Source organism: Hyperoodon ampullatus (assembly GCF_949752795.1).
Source record: "Hyperoodon ampullatus genome assembly, chromosome: 14".
Classification (NCBI taxonomy): Eukaryota; Metazoa; Chordata; class Mammalia; order Artiodactyla; family Ziphiidae; genus Hyperoodon; species Hyperoodon ampullatus.
Window position 1 is genome coordinate 87,722,225 of NC_136927.1, and position 16,831 is coordinate 87,739,055.

Consider the following 16,831-nt stretch of genomic DNA (forward strand, 5'->3'; position numbering starts at 1 on the left):
GATGCCAGGGAGGAGAGAAGAAGCCAGGGGGCAAAGTCAAGGTGGGATCCCCCCTTAGCTCCTCCTCCCTAGCCTTGGCCAGTAGTTTGGAGGAAAACCCTCAGGGTTTCTTCAGAATAGCTACCGTAGGTGCCCTCTGACCCAGGCAGGGGTCATGGGCTGCAGGGCTCAGAGGTCAGAACAAAGCTTGTTACTCCTGCCTTTCAGGGTGGTTCCTGTAACCTGAGACATCTACTTTTCCCTGCGAGTTTAGTGAAAAGTAAATAAAGTTAACGTCAGAAGAAATATTTTTAAAAAGTATAAGGCATAAAAAGTGTATTTCCTTTCTGGTTGGTTTCATCTCTTAGCAGTCTCTAAAAGGAACACACCAAATGAAAAAGCCAGAAAAATCAACGCCTTTCACAGATTGACAGAAAAGCAGTTTAAGAGTAAAGCAGAGGGCTTCCCTGGTGGCACAGTGGTTAAGAGTCTGCCTGCGGATGCAGGGGACACAGGTTCGTGCCCCGGTCCGGGAAGATCCCACATACCGCGGAGCGGCTGGGCCTGTGAGCCATGGCCGCTGAGCCTGCACGTCCAGAGCCTGTGCTCCGCAACGGGAGAGGCCACAGCGGTGGGGGGCCCGCGTACCGCAAAACAAACAAAAAAAAGAGTAAAGCAGAAACACCATTGGGTGTACTGGATCCACCACGGCATTGTGCCCAGATACACCATTTACCCTCACAGCTCATCATACCACAAAGTACGTAACAGGAAAAGGGAGAAACAAGCCCACAGATCTGAACCGAATTCCTAGGGCAGCTGGTGAGCAGGAACAGGAACCTCCACAGGCTGGGAGAGAACAGTCAACTGAGACAAGGAGGGCCCAGGGCAGGGCCCGCACCTGGACTGTGGGGCCTCAGGGGCAGGCACACAGCGACAACTAGCTGTACCGCCTACAATTTAAGAGATTTGTTTTTCTGAAAGAAAATACTTGAGAAGTCAAAGATAGTTGAAAGTCAGGTCTAACAGTGGCTTTCTGGATTTGTCCAAAAGAGAAAAAAATGTATAAATTCCTGCTCTTGCTTGGGTCACAAAAACAAAATGGTGAAAGTGAGAAAAGAGTACTTGAAGGAAGTACCAACAAGAGTAACACAGGTTGAGCTATTAGGAATTTCAAAAGGATACCCAAAAGGTTTTATTCTGGGATATCCCTGATTTCAATGAAATCAATACCCATAAATTACCCTTTCAATACCAAAATAGTTTTGAGTTCCAAGTTGAACCAACTGCTTCTGAAATTTAGAAATCCAAGGAGAAACAGGATCTCCCAAATCTGTCCACAAAAGGTAGGAGGACAAGAATGTTGCCTTTTACAACTACACAGCAAAGTGACAAATCTTGGGAGTCTGTCAGACACACAAAGTTCCTCTCGTTCAATGGAAAGTAAAAACATTTAAAAGAGTAAATATAAGAGGATTTTAAAGTCAAAAAAGAAAAAACAAAATTTGGCGAGTGTTTTTTAAAAGGAATGCGTGGATATCGATTGAAAAAATGCCTCATCTTCATTCAGTGCTTCTATCTCCCAAGTCAGACATCTGATCAGAACTGGGCTCATTCAAAAACAAAACCACCCAAACTAAACAAAAACAAGAAACCCCTCAAAGCATATACAGATATACAGCTACGCACGTATACGTTATAGGTGTTTATATATACAGGTGCGTGTGTCTGTATGGATCTCCGGTGTGTGCATCAAAGCCCTAACCAGCCAGGTGTAAAGGGAAGGGTCAAATTCAGCAGAGACGGTCTGCGAGCAGCGCCCTGACTGGCAGCCTTGTGAGCACGCTGCCTGTGCCCCTCCGTCCGGCCCCCATCCCACCCCAAGCGTTTCAGGTGGCACTGTGCTGGACACAGTTTACGTTACAACCTCTGCAGGAGTTAAAAGGTCAAGAAAACTATTACTCTAAAATATTACTTTACCCATCCAAAGAAACTTATGACGAAACCAGTGCTTTCTGATTTAGTGATATAATCGAGAAAGGGAAATACAATCCCGCAAGGAGGGGGAAGGCGACCATCTCAGACCCCATTACACGTGCTTCACAGGGTCTTGAATACATGCAGCAGAACTAAACAGTAACAACAGTCTTCCTTACTCCTTCCAACAGCTTCACAGAGAACCTGAAGACAAGATACTGTGTGAAGCTAAGGCTATGGGAACTGACTTTTTGGAGTTTACTGCCCACTTGTGGTAACGATTCCGAGCAGCAACAACCAATTAGCTTATACCTTATCCTGAAGAATCAGGGTTGATTTGCCAAATCCCCTGGAAAGCAGAGCTCCAGCATGTAGGAATTTGATTTTATGCTTTGAGGGTATGAGAATAAGACAGAAACACCCTCCAAAATACTGCAATTCTATAAAACATGGCTGATACCCAGGTTGTTGAACAGTCCAGGATTGGATTAAAGGAGCACTGTGTATTTTATTCTCAAAACGCATTTCCTTTTTTAAAAACTCTTGTCTGCTCTTTTGAAACTAATAAACCTCAATGTCTCTCTTTAAAGAACTGCTGATCTGTGAATCACTACGTTGTACATCTGGAACATATAATATTGTACATCAACTATACCTCAATTAAAAAAAAAAAGAAAAGAAAACCAATTACAAAGAGAGAAAAAAAGAACTGTCAATCTGTCAGAATGAAACGCTCCACCAGGGCTTGGAGAAGAGCCGAAGCTCTGGGCCCCTGCCTTCCTATCGAGAAGTCAGTCAACCACCCCAAGGGGCTGGAATCTTGGTCAACCTGCTCACTGCCCCAGATGATGACCAACCTGGCCCTGCACCCCCAGCTGCTTCCTGCTCCCCGCTCCCCTGTTGCATGTGGGTGTCTTCAGGGCTCAGCCCAGGCCACCTCTCTCTTCACTGCGTACTCTCCATCCAGGGCCTCACGCCCTCCTGGCCGTGCTGCTGTCCTTTACCATCCACTCGTCTGTTCCCCTAACCTCTCCACTAGATGCCTCAAACGCACCGCAAAGCCTAACGCATGCGAAACGAGCTCCTGACTTCTGAGCTCCCCGCTGATCCCGGCCCTCCTCTGGTGTCCCCATTCAGTGGTGGGTCGGCCCTGTGAACCCAAAGGCACAAGCGCGAAGCCCAGGGTTCTCTCCGACACACCGGCCTCCCCCTCAGCCATCGAACCCCGTGGCTTTAGCGTTTCCCGTGACCAAGTCCACCTGCGAGCTCCTCTGCACACGTGCTGCAGGGCCCTGGGCGCCTCTCAGTATTAGACACCTCACCCCCTCTCAGCTCACCGCGATCTGACATTTTCCGCCTTCACCGGCTCACCGAACTTCTTGCCCTGTCACAGGGGCAGCTTTGGGTGAATGTCAAGTGGCCTGCCCCACCAGTCGCCAGTCGCCCTGCTGGAAGCTGCGCCCCGAGGCTCCTGGAGAGCCCGGCAGCAGCGCTCCGGCCCTTCCTCCCTGCTCCTCTCCACGGACTTCGAGTAATACGTTTACGGACTCTCACGAGCTGTTACCAAGAAACCTGCACTTCCAGCCTCATCGTTCCCTCCAGCGTTCCATGGTCCACCCTGGGCCCCTAACCACCCCTTCCCTCCTCCCATCTCACTCCTCACCCTGCCGGCTCTTCCTCAGTTGGCGCCACCACCGACCCCACCAACTAGGCTACACATCCGAGCGCCATTCTCGACTTCTTCCTCTGCTCTCACTCCACTGGGACTGCTAACTTCCCGTCCTCTGTCCTTTTTTGCTGAGACTGCTTCTAGCGAAGGTCCTCACCCTCATTCATCTATTCCTCCACATTCTCAGCAAGTATCTACAGAACCCCTGCCACATACTAGCCGCTTCAGCTCTTATGAAGGCCATGTGTCATTGGTGGTGAACTGTGACACACGAACAGGCATCAGTGACATAGAACGGTGTGCTGAAGGCAACGAAGGAATCGTTTAGGGACCACGTGAACACGAAGGGGTGGCACGACATCCTGCTTGTCGGGATGGTGTCCCCACTCCCAGGAGCCGGCCTCAGGAGTGTTGCACGCAGACCCAGCTCCTGAGAGCCCAGAGGTGAGAGACCCTGGTGAGTCCAGAGTCAGGGTAGGAGTGGTGAGGCTTTCTGCTGTGCTCACTCTACACAGGCAACTGGGGAGTTGCCGATGGGTGTTAAGAGGGGGCCAGGGACAAAGAGAGATGATCCTGCCTGAAGGGTGGGTTTCAAAAAGCAGCCAGTATCTAGACAGAATTCAGGCTGTGCAGGACCACTTCCGGGGTTGACGGGCCATTAACCTATGACCCGCACAGAAAGTGCACATGAACCTTCTTTAGAACCCTCTAGCCTCTTAGGGCACCAGAGTTTTGCTCATGCACCCTTGAAAAGAATTTTTAAAATCTGCACCCCTCGTCCATTATAAAGTTGACATCTAAAGTTGTTTATAGGATTAAGTACTTGAAAAAGGATGTTATTACAGACATATATTGCATTTGCGTCTGCGTTTTAAATAGATTTGGTCAAAGCTTTGGACCTGCAGATTTAGCTCATTTGACTAACCCTAATGGAAAATATCCACAATTAGTCGTCACTGTCAAACCTACTTGCCAAATTCCACTTACTTTCTGCAATAAGTCCCATACCACTGCCACGTTATTTAGTTCACTCCCCAGCAATCACAGGAAACCAACTAACGCCCGAATTCTAACTCAGGAGGACACCGGACTTCATCCGATGGAGCAAAGGGCTACCCCTCAATTTCCTTCCTGAAGGGTTCCAAAATCTTTTAACTTTACTCTCCAGAAACAGGAAAACGAGACCCTGCTCTGAAGGAGTCTGCACTCTTCTCCAGCAGACGTACAGTAATAACCAAATAAACGCGCAAATGACTTTCTGCATCTCCGCGACCACCAGGTCCCGGCCGCGGCGCAGGGAGACCCTCCGTTCTCCGGACAGCGACCGCAGCACCTCGGGGCCCATGTCGCACAGGCCTGCAGTCCCCGCCCAAACCGAGCGCGGCTTAGGGACCACGGGCTGTAAAGACCACCGGGCTCCGGGCCGCAGGGATCACGGGCAGGAAAGACCACCCGGCACCGGGCTGGTAAGACCGCCGGGCCTGGGACCGCAGGGATCACGGGCGGGAAAAACCACTAGGCCCCGCGCCGCAGGGACCACAGGCGGAAAAGGCCCCCGGGCCCCTGGGAGGTTCCCCGAAGGCAGGCCCGTCCGGGTTGACTCAGGCGGCAGCGAGCGGGTGCGCGCTCCCCGCCGCGGTCGTGTGCCCGGGAACCTGCCCCAACCGTCGGAACCGAGAGCTCCCGCTAGCCGAGTTCGGGAGGCTCCTCCCGGGCCTGCGCGAAGGCGAGCACCGGGTTGGCAAGGACCCCGCCTCTGGGCTGCGCGGAGCACCGGCGCCTGTCCCCCCCTTCCCGCCCCATGCCCTCGGGCTCACACAAACGACTGGAGGGACGCTGGGACCTTAGCCTCCGACTCAGTCCTGATGTCGCCGTCCCGGCTCGAAGTTCCCCTACCACGACGCCTCCACGGCGGCCATCTTATCCACAGGCGGCCACCGCCTTTTGACTCTCGCGCCAATCCGTAGAGCCAGGGAGCCGTGAGGGGAGTTCTGCGCAAGGACGGAAGCTGGAGTCCCGCGCTTCCGGGCGGCCGCCGCGACCCGCACCCTCGCGAGAGCCCTTGATTGGCTGTCGGCTTGCAATCTCGCGATTTCGCGGGAAGTGGCTGAGGGGGCGGCCGCCGGTGCGTCTGCCCTCCCGTTCCCTGCCTCCGCCGCGGCCCCCGCCTCTGCCTCCCCCTCCCCGGCGCCGCCGCCGCCCCCTCCCCGCCCGGGCCGGCACCCCGAGCGGCCGCGGAGACCGCGCAGCGCGGCAGGCGGGATCCTCACGGTAAGATGGCCGCGGCGGGCCCAGGCGGTCGGGCGCAGCGTCCCCGCGGGAGCGCGGCGAAGCGGGGCGGGGAGGCGGAGAGCCAGGAGGGGGCCGGGGCCGGGGAGGGATCGAGGCGGCCGGGGAAGGGGGCGGGCCGGGCCGCGGGGGTGCGCCGACTGGCCGACCGCGCCGGGGGGCCTTCCGGGGTTGGGGGTCCGAGCAGGTGTCATCGGGCCGCGTTGTTCGGGGAGGCGGCGCCCTCGGGGTTTGCAGGTCCAAATGCCCCCTTTTCCTAAGGCGGCTGAGCCCGAGCGCCGAGACTCGGTGTTTGTTGTTGACGAAGCGCGTTTCGAGGGAGGTCTGCACATTTCGAGGCGGCGTCTGCTAGGAGGTGATAGTTCTCGACACGTCGCACAGGTGTCTCTGCGACGGGAACCGTTTCCACCCGGAGCCGCGTCCGAGCAGAGGCTGAGCTGCAGAGGCCGGACGTTGCTCTTGCGAGCAAGTGTTCCTCGCCGTCCGCAGTGGGATGTTAAATTATGTCTGTGGGATTTTTAACTGCTGAGTTCTTCCTGCACAAAACAGAATGGGACAGTTCTCCAAAGTTGCTACTTTTTCAAACGTCGCTCTGCCGTCCAGGACTGAGAATTTGATCTGAGTGAGTTACGCCACTGGCCCGTAGCTTAGAGAGATGGGTCCTTGGGTGAGGGACAGCACCTCTTGATTGTGTCTTAGGACAAGTGTTCTTCTGCGGATCAGAGTTGGGCATGGCATCCCCCACGGACCGAGGACTTTGTCTTGTACCCCTTTGCTTCCCCACCTACACTCTCTCCCTGGGCGATCGATCTCTTGGCTTTCAGTCATTTTGTGGCGGATGTTTCCCTAATTGTTTCCAGCGCTGAGCTCAGGACCTGTAATCCAGGTGCCTGCTTGACTTCTCCTGCTGTGGGTCTGATAGCCCAAACTTGCCCGGCTCCTCAGACCTGTTCCTCTCCTCATTTGTGGCTTCATCCTGCAAGGTCTCAAGCTTGAAACACCCCCCCCGCCCCGGTCCCCGAGTCTTCCGTTCTTTTATCCTTCCACACTGGGTCCAGCAGCAAGGCCCACTGGCTCTGTCCACAGAGTCTCGATGGGCTGTGCTCTGTGGCTCTTCTGCTGCCGTCCTCTCTTGTTTGGGTGGCTCCTCACTGGTGTTCCTGCTCAGCTCTCACCACCCGCACGGTCATCCCATGTCCACTGGGCAACCAGAGCTGTCTTTTCAATTTTTTTTTAATCGGTTTATCATGTGCTTTGCTATGTATAAAGTAACATCCACAACGTCTATGTCAGTTACAAAGGATAAACCTGACATGGGCAGTGGTGGGCTCACCACCCATCCCGAGAGCCCAGCTGGTGCTCCCAGGGCCCCCTTTCCTTGGTAACCACCTCCTGAGTTTCATGTTTCATGCCCTTACTTAAAACAATGGCAAAACGGTTTTGCTATGAACGTATGAATGTATTTACTGCTAAGCAAACATTGTACAGCTTGTTTTTGTTCTTTACAAACCGCCGCACTTGGGTCTCTGCTGTGACTTGCTGTCTTCGTCCAGCTGGTTTTTAAGTCCCCCATGTGGTCACATTCATTTATTTTACCTGCTTTAGTAAATCCTGTTCCGTGGATACAGTCACAGTCCCTTCTCAGTAGTCCTAAAATCCACATAACTCTGAAAACCAAAAGTTTTTGGTTTTCTTTTTAATCTATTAGATGGCAAAACCTCACCTGGCAAAGGCTGTTTAGTAGCTTCTGTTCCACTTGGTATGAGGCCTCATACGTTTCACTGAAGAAATCATATCTGATGTGGGGTGCTGCCCCACACCACAGAGAGGATGGCGTATGATACGTGGTAAAATGTGCACATAGTCTTTGTACAGCCTGAACAGTTCTGAAGTCTGAAACCGATCTGCCCCGGGGTTTTGGTCCTATGGGACTGTGGTCCTGTGAACCATAGTCCATTCGTCTGTGCTGCTGTTGGCTGAACATCTGGGCGGATGGCTTCCATATTGTCACCTGAGCAGTGTCTCTGTGGACAGGCTCGTCTGTGTCTGGGTCTCAGTCTCCAGGAGAAGAGCTGGCTGTGAGGGGCACACGTGCACAGCCTTGCAAAGCGATGCCAAGTGTTTTTGCTGCGCGGTCCGTTCTGACCGCAGGGTAAAGGGGTTCAGGAGAACTCCACGTCTTTGTGAACACTTAGTGTTGTCAGACCGCTTCATTTTTGTCAGTCTGGAGGGTGTGTGATGTGGGCTTCTCTTGAGCACACACATCGCAGCACGTGATTCTTCAGCCTGTACCTCTCGTGGCTGCCCTTTGTGCTTAGAGGGGAGTCCATCTAGATCCCCCTTGTCCTGTAGGGCCTTAATCGGACCCCAGCCGACCTTTTGACCTCCTGGTCCTAAGACCCTTGGCTCTTCCTCACGTTCATCCTACCTTCCGAACACCCCAACCTTCGCTTTGGTCCCTGAATCTGTGTTTGAGTCTCACGCCCTTTGCATGTGCTGTTTTCCACATTTTAAGTATCTTCCCACTCTCCCCCTCTTACTTCTTGCTCTGTCGCCGTGTTTATGTCTGAAATGATCTCAATTGTCGTAGAATTCTTCACCGATTCTTAAAATATTACCTTTTTTCCCTGTAGAAATAAATCAGAATGAGTTATACAGAAAAACCCGATGAAATCACAAAGGATGAGTGGATGGAAAAGCTCAATAACTTACACGTCCAGCGAGCAGACATGAACCGTCTCATCATGAACTACTTGGTCACAGGTAAGGGGTGTGACGAGGGTGCCGCCCCTTGGACATCCTTATCCCTTTCTGTGCACACAGTCAGGACTTACTGAAGTTTTGTGGTGCACTTGTGTTCAGGCGTCATGAAAATGCAGTGTTCTTTTGATAAACTTGTAGTTACGGATTTAAAGAGATATCCTCTTCCGGAGATGAGATCATGATTCCAGGTCTCTGAGACCTAAGGAAAAAACCTGTTTCTTGGCCTTTGACATTTTTGCAATTGATCAACGTAATTAAGAAAGTGCTGAAGTACGTTTAAAACCCAAGTAATTAATCTCTTCTGGCCAGTCTGGTAAGTGATACTGGACTGTTTCTAGAAGGTGTGTCCAACTCAAAAGAAGAAAGGGGGAAGGGCATACGGAAGGAAACGCACATGCTCTGCTGCTAATACTCAGTCCTCCTTGACACTGGGAAGCAAAAGGGTAACTCTGTACGTGGTGAGAAAACCCACATGTTTCCAGAAAGTGGGTCTCCTTCCTGTGAGTTCCCAGTGGCTACCACCCCTCCCATCAGTCTCTGATGTTGAAGAGAATTGTAAACTCACTAAGAGTGGGAGTAGCCAGGGCCTTGCAGGCTTCCCCTGCAGCAGGTCGGCACCTTCTCTGCATTGGGCCTGGACTGCAACCCTCCACCAGGGGCCACACCGGAACGTGGGGCCTCAGCACCCATCCTCACCTGGCTGGGAGGTTAGAGCGTTTGGGCTGTGGGGGGAAGGAAATGAAGTCCTACGTCTGCATTTCTGGGGCATAACTGGTAAGTCACAAAGGTATTAAACCCAAATCCCCAAGAAAGTGCAGTTATATCAGAGGTTTTTTTATTCAAGGCGGATGGGCTTTCTGGAGATAAAAGGGCTTTGCATTGATGTCTTGCTGACCTTCTGAGCGGTGAGGATGGTTTTCATTTTCAGAGGGCTTTAAGGAAGCAGCAGAGAAGTTTCGGATGGAATCTGGGATCGAACCTAGTGTTGATCTAGAAACGCTCGACGAGCGAATCAAAATCCGGGAGATGATACTGGAAGGCCAGATTCCCGAGGCCATCGCACTGGTCAACAGCCTCCATCCGGAGCTTCTGGACACAAACCGCTATCTTTACTTCCACCTACAAGTGAGTCTGGTTTGCAGACACTTGACAAATAAAGGTTCTTTATGGGATTCGGAAGTAACGAGGCTAATTCGCCTTAATAGAACGTTGCTTTAATTGATGTGGGGAAGGGGTTAGAGTTATTAGCTGCTCTTCTGTGTATCTCAGAAGCTGTTTCTTGCTTTAAAAATGCAAATGTAATAACTCGGAGTTGCTAGACAACTTTGTCCTTGGAGAGGCCCTTTCCATGAGAAGCAGGCACGGCCGCGGGGGTGTCACTGGCCAGGTGGCCAGGCGCCCGGCGCTCACCCCGTCTGCCTGGCCCCCGACCAGCAACAGCACCTGATCGAGCTGATCCGCCAGCGGGAGACGGAGGCGGCGCTGGAGTTCGCACAGACCCAGCTGGCCGAGCAGGGCGAGGAGAGCCGGGAGTGCCTGACCGAGATGGAGCGCACGCTGGCCCTGCTGGCCTTCGACAACCCCGAGGACTCGCCCTTCGGAGACCTGCTCAACATGATGCAGAGGCAGAAGGTGGGCGCCGGGCGGGTAGGGGGCTTCCGTCTGCATCCTCCACAGATGGTCACGGGATTTCCAAAGAAACGGGGCGGTGGGTGGGTGGTGTTGCACGGGACAGCGTTTCTGTCCGGGACACTGCTGGGAGGGCATTGGCTGTTCCCTAGCTGAGACTTCCATCATGTCACACTGGGAGCCCAGGGCATCGCAACTGTTACACAACAGTCAAGCCTCTTCGCCCATTTTTCTTGTTTATCTGAGCCTTCTTCCTGTATAGCTGGAGACTCGTAGGAACAGGTGTTTCAAGTACCTCCTGATTAAAAGCCCACACTTGCTTCGGACACTTTGGCGCTCCCCGTTGCAGCCTCTGTGTTCCCGCCGGCATGGTGGCTCCCCGGCTGCAGTGCTCCTTCCCCGCCACCCTCCGCTACCCTGGAAGGAGGGTGTCCTTGGGGTCCACCTCAGGTGTCGTCCTGGGGCTCGTTAGGATGGAATCGGTCCCACCCCCACCCTGGTCTACCCTCTCTGCCAGTCCCCTCGTGCCCAGCTCCTGGCATGTCACCGCCGTCCAGGCCGGATGTGATATCTGCTGACCACACCGTGAGTCCTCTGGACAAGTAGTGTGTTTTACATCCTCTGGAGCGCCTGACAGTCACAGGCTTCGTGTTTGTTAAATAAGTAACCAGCTTCTCACGTAAAATTGGTTTCCAAGACGCATGAAATGCATCTTATGATGGACCCTTTTTGCGGGCGCTCTGCGTGTGTGGTGGTTTTTATTGGCTGCCGTTATTTTCTAGGTGTGGAGTGAAGTGAACCAAGCTGTCCTGGATTATGAAAATCGTGAGTCAACACCCAAGCTGGCAAAGTTACTGAAACTACTCCTTTGGGCTCAGAATGAGCTGGACCAGAAGAAAGTCAAATATCCCAAAATGACAGACCTCAGCAAAGGTGTGATTGAGGAGCCCAAGTAGAGTCTGGGTAGGGGCCCCATTTCACCGCCCGGGCCGGCAGAGGACCATCTGGGACTGAAGATTTTTACGGCAGCAGAGAACTCTTTCCTCCCCACTTTTACTTGTTTTGTTTGACCCAGAATCTTTTCGAAAGGGAAAAGTAGCCCTTTTAAGTGCTGGAGAACGCGCAGTGAAAGACACCGTCTCTTCCGGAAGGCTGGCGAGGACCACACCATGGCCTGACCTCAGTACTCTGGGGGTCTCGGCTCCCAAGGCGCCGCATCTTAGGGACACTGGTCCACCCCGAGGCCCCCGCTCGGAGCATCTGGGCAGCACTGATGGCCGTCTCGCTCTCTGTTTGTGTCTAGGCAGACAGCGCATCCTCATCCTCCCACGTCTCGGCTGGCCTTCGTGTAGAAGTATTTCCTTCCCCCCTTGGTTTTTGGTTTGTTTTCGTTTTTTCATAGGAAAGACTATATAAATTTGTAAATCCCAATTCAAAGACTTCTTTTGTGTGCGGGTCCTGAGTTTGATTTTTTTCCCTTTTGGTCTGGGTTGTGTGGCTTTCGGGGAGATAAGTGCGTGCGTGCATGTGTATATGAGGGGCGGGCTGTGTGTTTTTTAAATTTTCAAATATATATTTTGGTGCTGTACGCGGTGAGAGACTCTTTCCTAGTGGATCAATGAACCATCTCTCCTGGGCAGTTATGTTGAAAATAAAGGTTTCTCTTTAATTTCAAGAATGACCAAAATGGTCTCTCAAAAGTTTTAATCATCTCCAGCACACCTTTTGCTTCTGGGGCTGGCTTCCCCATGTGATGGCAGTGACACCGTCTAGTATCTGCAGCTGGAGAGACGGGTGACTGCGCCGCGGCATGTGCCGTGGTGTGTGCCGTGGTGTGTGCCGTGGCACGGTGGACTCTGTCACCTGCGCTTCAGCATCTCTCACACTGTCAGCGAGTTTTGTGCCTGTCCTGCTTCTGTGCCCTCACATCTGTCCCCTGCCCAGCACCCAGTGCGGTCGGTGACACCCAAATGCAGGCTCAGGTGTTGGGGTTTGTGGCAGGTGGCCCGGGGTGCCGGTGCTGGAAGGGGTTTTGTGGATTGTTGGAGAGCTGCCGGCCCCTGGGCGAGGCTGGTGGAGGTGGAGGTGGAGGTGGCCCCAGCACGCGGAGCTGTTGGGGCTGGTGGCTCCTGTGCGTCCTCTGGTGGGAGCGCCCATGTGGCTGAGACTCAGTTCCCCCTCGTCTGAGCCCTTGTGCAGGGTGGGCTGTGCTGGCACCCGGGCTCGATGGAGAGAAATGCCATTACCAGCCGAATCTGGGGAGCCCGTGGGCCTGGATGCACAGCGAGGCAGGTCCTCGGGGAGGTTGGGGGTCTGCCTCCGACACCCCGAGTGTTTGTCCTGAAGCACCTGTAGCACCAGCTCTTCCCTCCACTTAGCACTCACTTTCGACCTGCGCTTGAGTCTGCGGGGTCACTGGTTTTCAGCGGGTACAGCTTCAGGCAGGATTTTCCTTCCCCAGGTGGTTGTGTAATTTAGTCACGGGTGCAAAGGCAAATAGACCACTCAGGCCCTAGACTGGCCCCTTCATGCTGCCCTTTGGACCTTGTGAGGGTTGGGGGGGGTGTTCTTTCCTTACCCCCAGAAGTGATGAGTTTCACCTCTCGGTTGTCAGCCTCAGGTGTGACCTTTCCGTACGATCGTTTCCTCTGAGGTTTGAGGATAAAAATAAGTTAGGGAGAAAGGGGGTTTTAATCTTCAGGTAATTAAGACAATACAGCAGAAGCTGGAAGAAAAATATTAGGGAAGTAGACATAAAACTACATTTTTAAAAAAGCACCAGGTAATTCAGCATATTCCTAATCCTTTATTATTAGTGTATATAAGATTGTTTATGTGCATAATTAATATATAATCAATTTGAAATATTTTTCAAAGGAGAGGGTTTGAGATGTACAGTAATGGGCAAGAATCATCCATACACTGTCAGGACCTGAATGGAGTTTGTCACGTGCATGAAATGTTAAATGCTTATGAGAAGTGTTGCTATTTTATTCACCAGTTCAGTCAGTGAGTGACTTGATCAGCCAGTGCTAAAGCCCATGTGAGCTGGGTGCTGGCCAGACTCGGAGAATTCAGATGTTACTCTTCAGCTCTTTACCTTTGTTTAAGGGGTTTAGTTCCTTCCCCATGGGCTGGGAATCTTCAGGGGGGTGGCCTTGCAGACTTCTCTGTTTCCGCTTTTTTGCAGTCTCTCTTTTTTCAGCAAGCAAACTACCTTAAGCCATTTCAAGATAATGAGCATTAAGTATGCTGATTTTTCTGCTTCGTCTCATTTGGATCTCGCTGTTGTGTTTGTTAAAATGTAATGTTCTACCAGGGTAGTTTCTTTCTTCTTTTTACACTTTCTGGTGGAAAGTGCCTTGAAATAAATAAAATGTGAGAATATTCTGGTACTCCGTGTTCCTGATGTTGTGAAGTCACATGAGGAATGACCCCTAGTCTGGATTCTTCCAAAGGGATTATCGCAAAGCAAATGAGAGCTAACGTATTTTGCCATTTGAATTAAGTTTTCCAGTTTCTAGAAAAGGCAGCTGTTGGTTGGGACTGGTCCTGGCGTGGACTGAGATGCCGGGAGCGACCCTGGGGGTCGCAGGGCTGGCTCCACCGTCCAGCCAAGACGCCCTCTGAAGACAGACATGCAGAGAAAACATGCGGAGGGGCAGCTCTTCTAAAGCAGTGTGATGTCTCTACTTTCCCACTTCTCTGCTGTTTGTTTGGGGGAGCGTGGCAGAACCAGGAGTTTCAGAGAGAATCGTACACATTCTGTGTGAAAAGACACTGCCGTCCTCCGGATAACGGGGCAGGACTCCTGTCTGGGTGACCATTGCCAGGTCTCAGTCTGAACAAAAGACCAGATTAAAGGCGTCAGGTGTGGTGACTGCAGGCTGGGCTGCCCGTCCCCAGCCCCTGGACACCAAGCGTGTTGTTCCTGACGACGGGTATGTTTCCATTTCAGAAATACGTACTGCTCTTTTGGATTTACAGTCAGTTGTACTGTTGGCAGCAGTCGCGTGAGAGCCTGTGTAAAACAGTCACCCGCCCTAGCACTTGGTGCCTCTCTGATTCTGTCATTCCAGGCGATTCCCGGGGCACATGCGTGCAGCGCCCACAACATCTGAAAAATGCGGAATAGGTTGCCTTTGCTGCCTATTCTTAATCTCATAGTAAAAGTTTGCACATTTTCCTCAGAGTGTTCGTCTGAAAGCTCTTCCCCCCGCCCCACCGCTGACAACGTTCTAATGAGAACAAAGAATTCCGTGCCACACTAACACGTTTGTATGTAGACCTGGAAGGGTGGGGGACCTTTGGTTCCCGTGCGTCCGTGCTTTGCTGTGGCTCCATCACCACTCTGAAGCCTGCCGTCTGCTCTTCTGCACTGGCACCTCGTTTCAGTTTTGTGAAGGAGATGGAGCTAGTCGGCTCCATGCCCACCGTATGACTTTCAGCTGAATTGGAACATTCTAAGTAATTTTTTTGTGACATATGAAATTTCCAAACCTTCAAAGAAAAAGGGCTGCTCCAACAAGCCTGGGGCCGCCGCTGTGGTGCCCGTGCCGGCGTCCAGCGGGGCGGGTTCCCGAGCACCCTCTGTGGAAGGCCAGTGCGGGACCCTGGACGCAGCTGGAGGGCGATGGGTGGGGTGCAGAGTGCGGCCCCGTGCCTGGCAACGCGCAGGGGTGTCGGCGCTCGTGGTGATGGGGACAGGAAAGGAGGGCCCTCCCCCGTCGCTGACCCACGGCAGGGACCTCTCCCGCCTCACAGGGGCGGCCAGGTGGCCCTTGCCGATGCCCCCGAGCCCTTGGCTTTGTGCTCACCTCCCCCAGGGTGCTCAGTAGGGGCTGGTCCTGGCACGGGGCCCGCCCGCCCTGGAGGCTGTGCCTCAACACTGAGATGCCGTTGAGGCTCTCCCTTCCTTGTGGTGGTTTACCTATGTAGACGTCGGGTACGGGGTTCGAGTGGGCCTTTGGCGTGAGTCGCTGGGGCGGGTGGAGCGTCCTGAGTGGCTTTGCCTTTGCGGGATGCCGGCCACAGCTCTGTGGTGAGCAGACGGGCCCAGCCCCAGTGGTGGGAGGGGGCAGGGGGGGAGGGGTGGTCTGGGGTCACTGACCACGCTGACCCTGCGCTGACAGCAGGGAGGTGTTTCCCGTTGTGGGGATGGGGAGGGGTTAAATAGGAACACGGGGCTCAAGTTGTCTGCGGTTTGGAAGCCTGCCAGCTGGAAGGCCAGGTTCACGGTCACATCCAACCGAGGCACAGAAGGAAGTCTACCGGGCTCGCTTACCCCCAGCTCTGACCAAGCGGAGCAACGCCTGGAGGTGAGCAGATTTTGCCCACGTGAACCCTTCTGAGCGGCTGCGTCCTCTCCGTGTCAGATGCCCATGGAGCAGCAGACTCACTGCGGCACGAGGCTGAGACCCCGACGCGCCTCTGGAGCTGGGGGTGGGATGCGCCTGGCTGCCGGGACCCCAAGGCGCTCCGCGTGTTTGGGCTGCACGTAAACTTAGTCACCAGAGAGGACGGAGGGACGTCTCCTCCTCCGGTCGTGGCTCCCGCTCTCCGCAGACTCGGCCGCGGGCCCTGTCACATGAGGTTTTCTCTCCCACAGGTCATGGTGTCTCACAATCACACTAATTTTACCAGCTGGCTTCCGCAAGTGAAGCCAGGCCAGCCGTCACGGAGGATGCCACGCCGGGGCTGGAGGGGCGGGAAGGGAGGTGGTGGGCGGTCAGCCAGAAGCCTGGAAGGCCGTTGACCACCCTGACCAGGGTGAGGGGACGGGGCGCTGGCCCCTTCTCGGCCACAGACTCGTGGGACTGGTGAGTCCTTAATCTCCGGGTGTTCTGTTGTATCCTGAGTGTAAAACAGAAGTGTTGAACAGCAGTGTTTGTGAGGTTCAAATAATGACCTCACCAGCACTTTGTCCCCACTTCCTGTCTCCCCCTCCTCGGCCCGGCTGGGCTGCCTGCGGTCCTGGAGCTGGCCCTGGGCCTCCGCCCGCCCCGCCCGCGTGGCCTCCTCCTTCCCTGTTCTCAGACTTGACTTGTATGTCTTTCTGGGGGCTCCTCTCCGCCCGTCCCACGGCAGAAGCCACCCTTCCCTGCCCCACTTGGTCTCCTTTTTGTGTTTCGTCTACACGCCCTGGAACATCAGCTCCAGAAGGAGAGGGACTTTGGGTAGGCAAATGACAAATGCCCTCACAGTGTGGCTCCTCGGGCAGTGGGTGAGAGTGAGCTGCCAGGAGGAGGGTGGGGCAGTGGGTGAGAGTGAGCTGCCAGGAGGAGGCTGGGGTACTGTCGTAGCTGAGCTGAACGACGATTCTCACCCTCTTCCGAGTCGTGGGCTCTTTGGGGGAACGCGCCTCGCTCCAGCACCATCCTGCTGCCCCGTCGAGCGTCGTATGGGCGGAAGAACAGCAGTTTGTTCGGCAAGCGTACATGGAGCCGCCTGGGGTAGACCCAGGCCCGCGGTGTAGGTTCGGAGGGTTCCCTCCTGGGGGGATGTGGCCACGTTCGCCAGGCTGCC

The 16,831-nt window shown here is 53.8% G+C and overlaps 1 protein-coding gene across 1 annotated transcript; it reads left to right on the forward strand.

Moving 5' to 3' along the window:
* Positions 1-5,847: 5,847 nt before the first annotated feature.
* GID8 (GID complex subunit 8 homolog) lies at positions 5,848-11,894 on the forward strand. Its single transcript, XM_079718596.1, has 6 exons — positions 5,848-5,896; positions 6,464-6,536; positions 8,548-8,677; positions 9,606-9,802; positions 10,112-10,309; positions 11,089-11,894. Exons 3-6 carry the CDS (start codon positions 8,560-8,562, stop codon positions 11,260-11,262), a joined length of 687 nt encoding a protein of 228 aa, XP_079574722.1. The 5' UTR covers positions 5,848-5,896; positions 6,464-6,536; positions 8,548-8,559; the 3' UTR covers positions 11,263-11,894.
* Positions 11,895-16,831: the final 4,937 nt, after the last annotated feature.

What these genes read in the sequence shown, in the direction of transcription:
- GID8 (XM_079718596.1), top strand. Translation starts at nt 8,560, where the DNA reads ATGAGTTATACAGAAAAACCCGATGAAATCACAAAGGATGAGTGGATG. An exon ending in CATGAACTACTTGGTCACAG is followed by an intron (nt 8,678 to 9,605) that starts GTAAGGGGTGTG and finishes TTTCATTTTCAG; the next exon opens with AGGGCTTTAAGGAAGCAGCA. An exon ending in ACATGATGCAGAGGCAGAAG is followed by an intron (nt 10,310 to 11,088) that starts GTGGGCGCCGGG and finishes GTTATTTTCTAG; the next exon opens with GTGTGGAGTGAAGTGAACCA.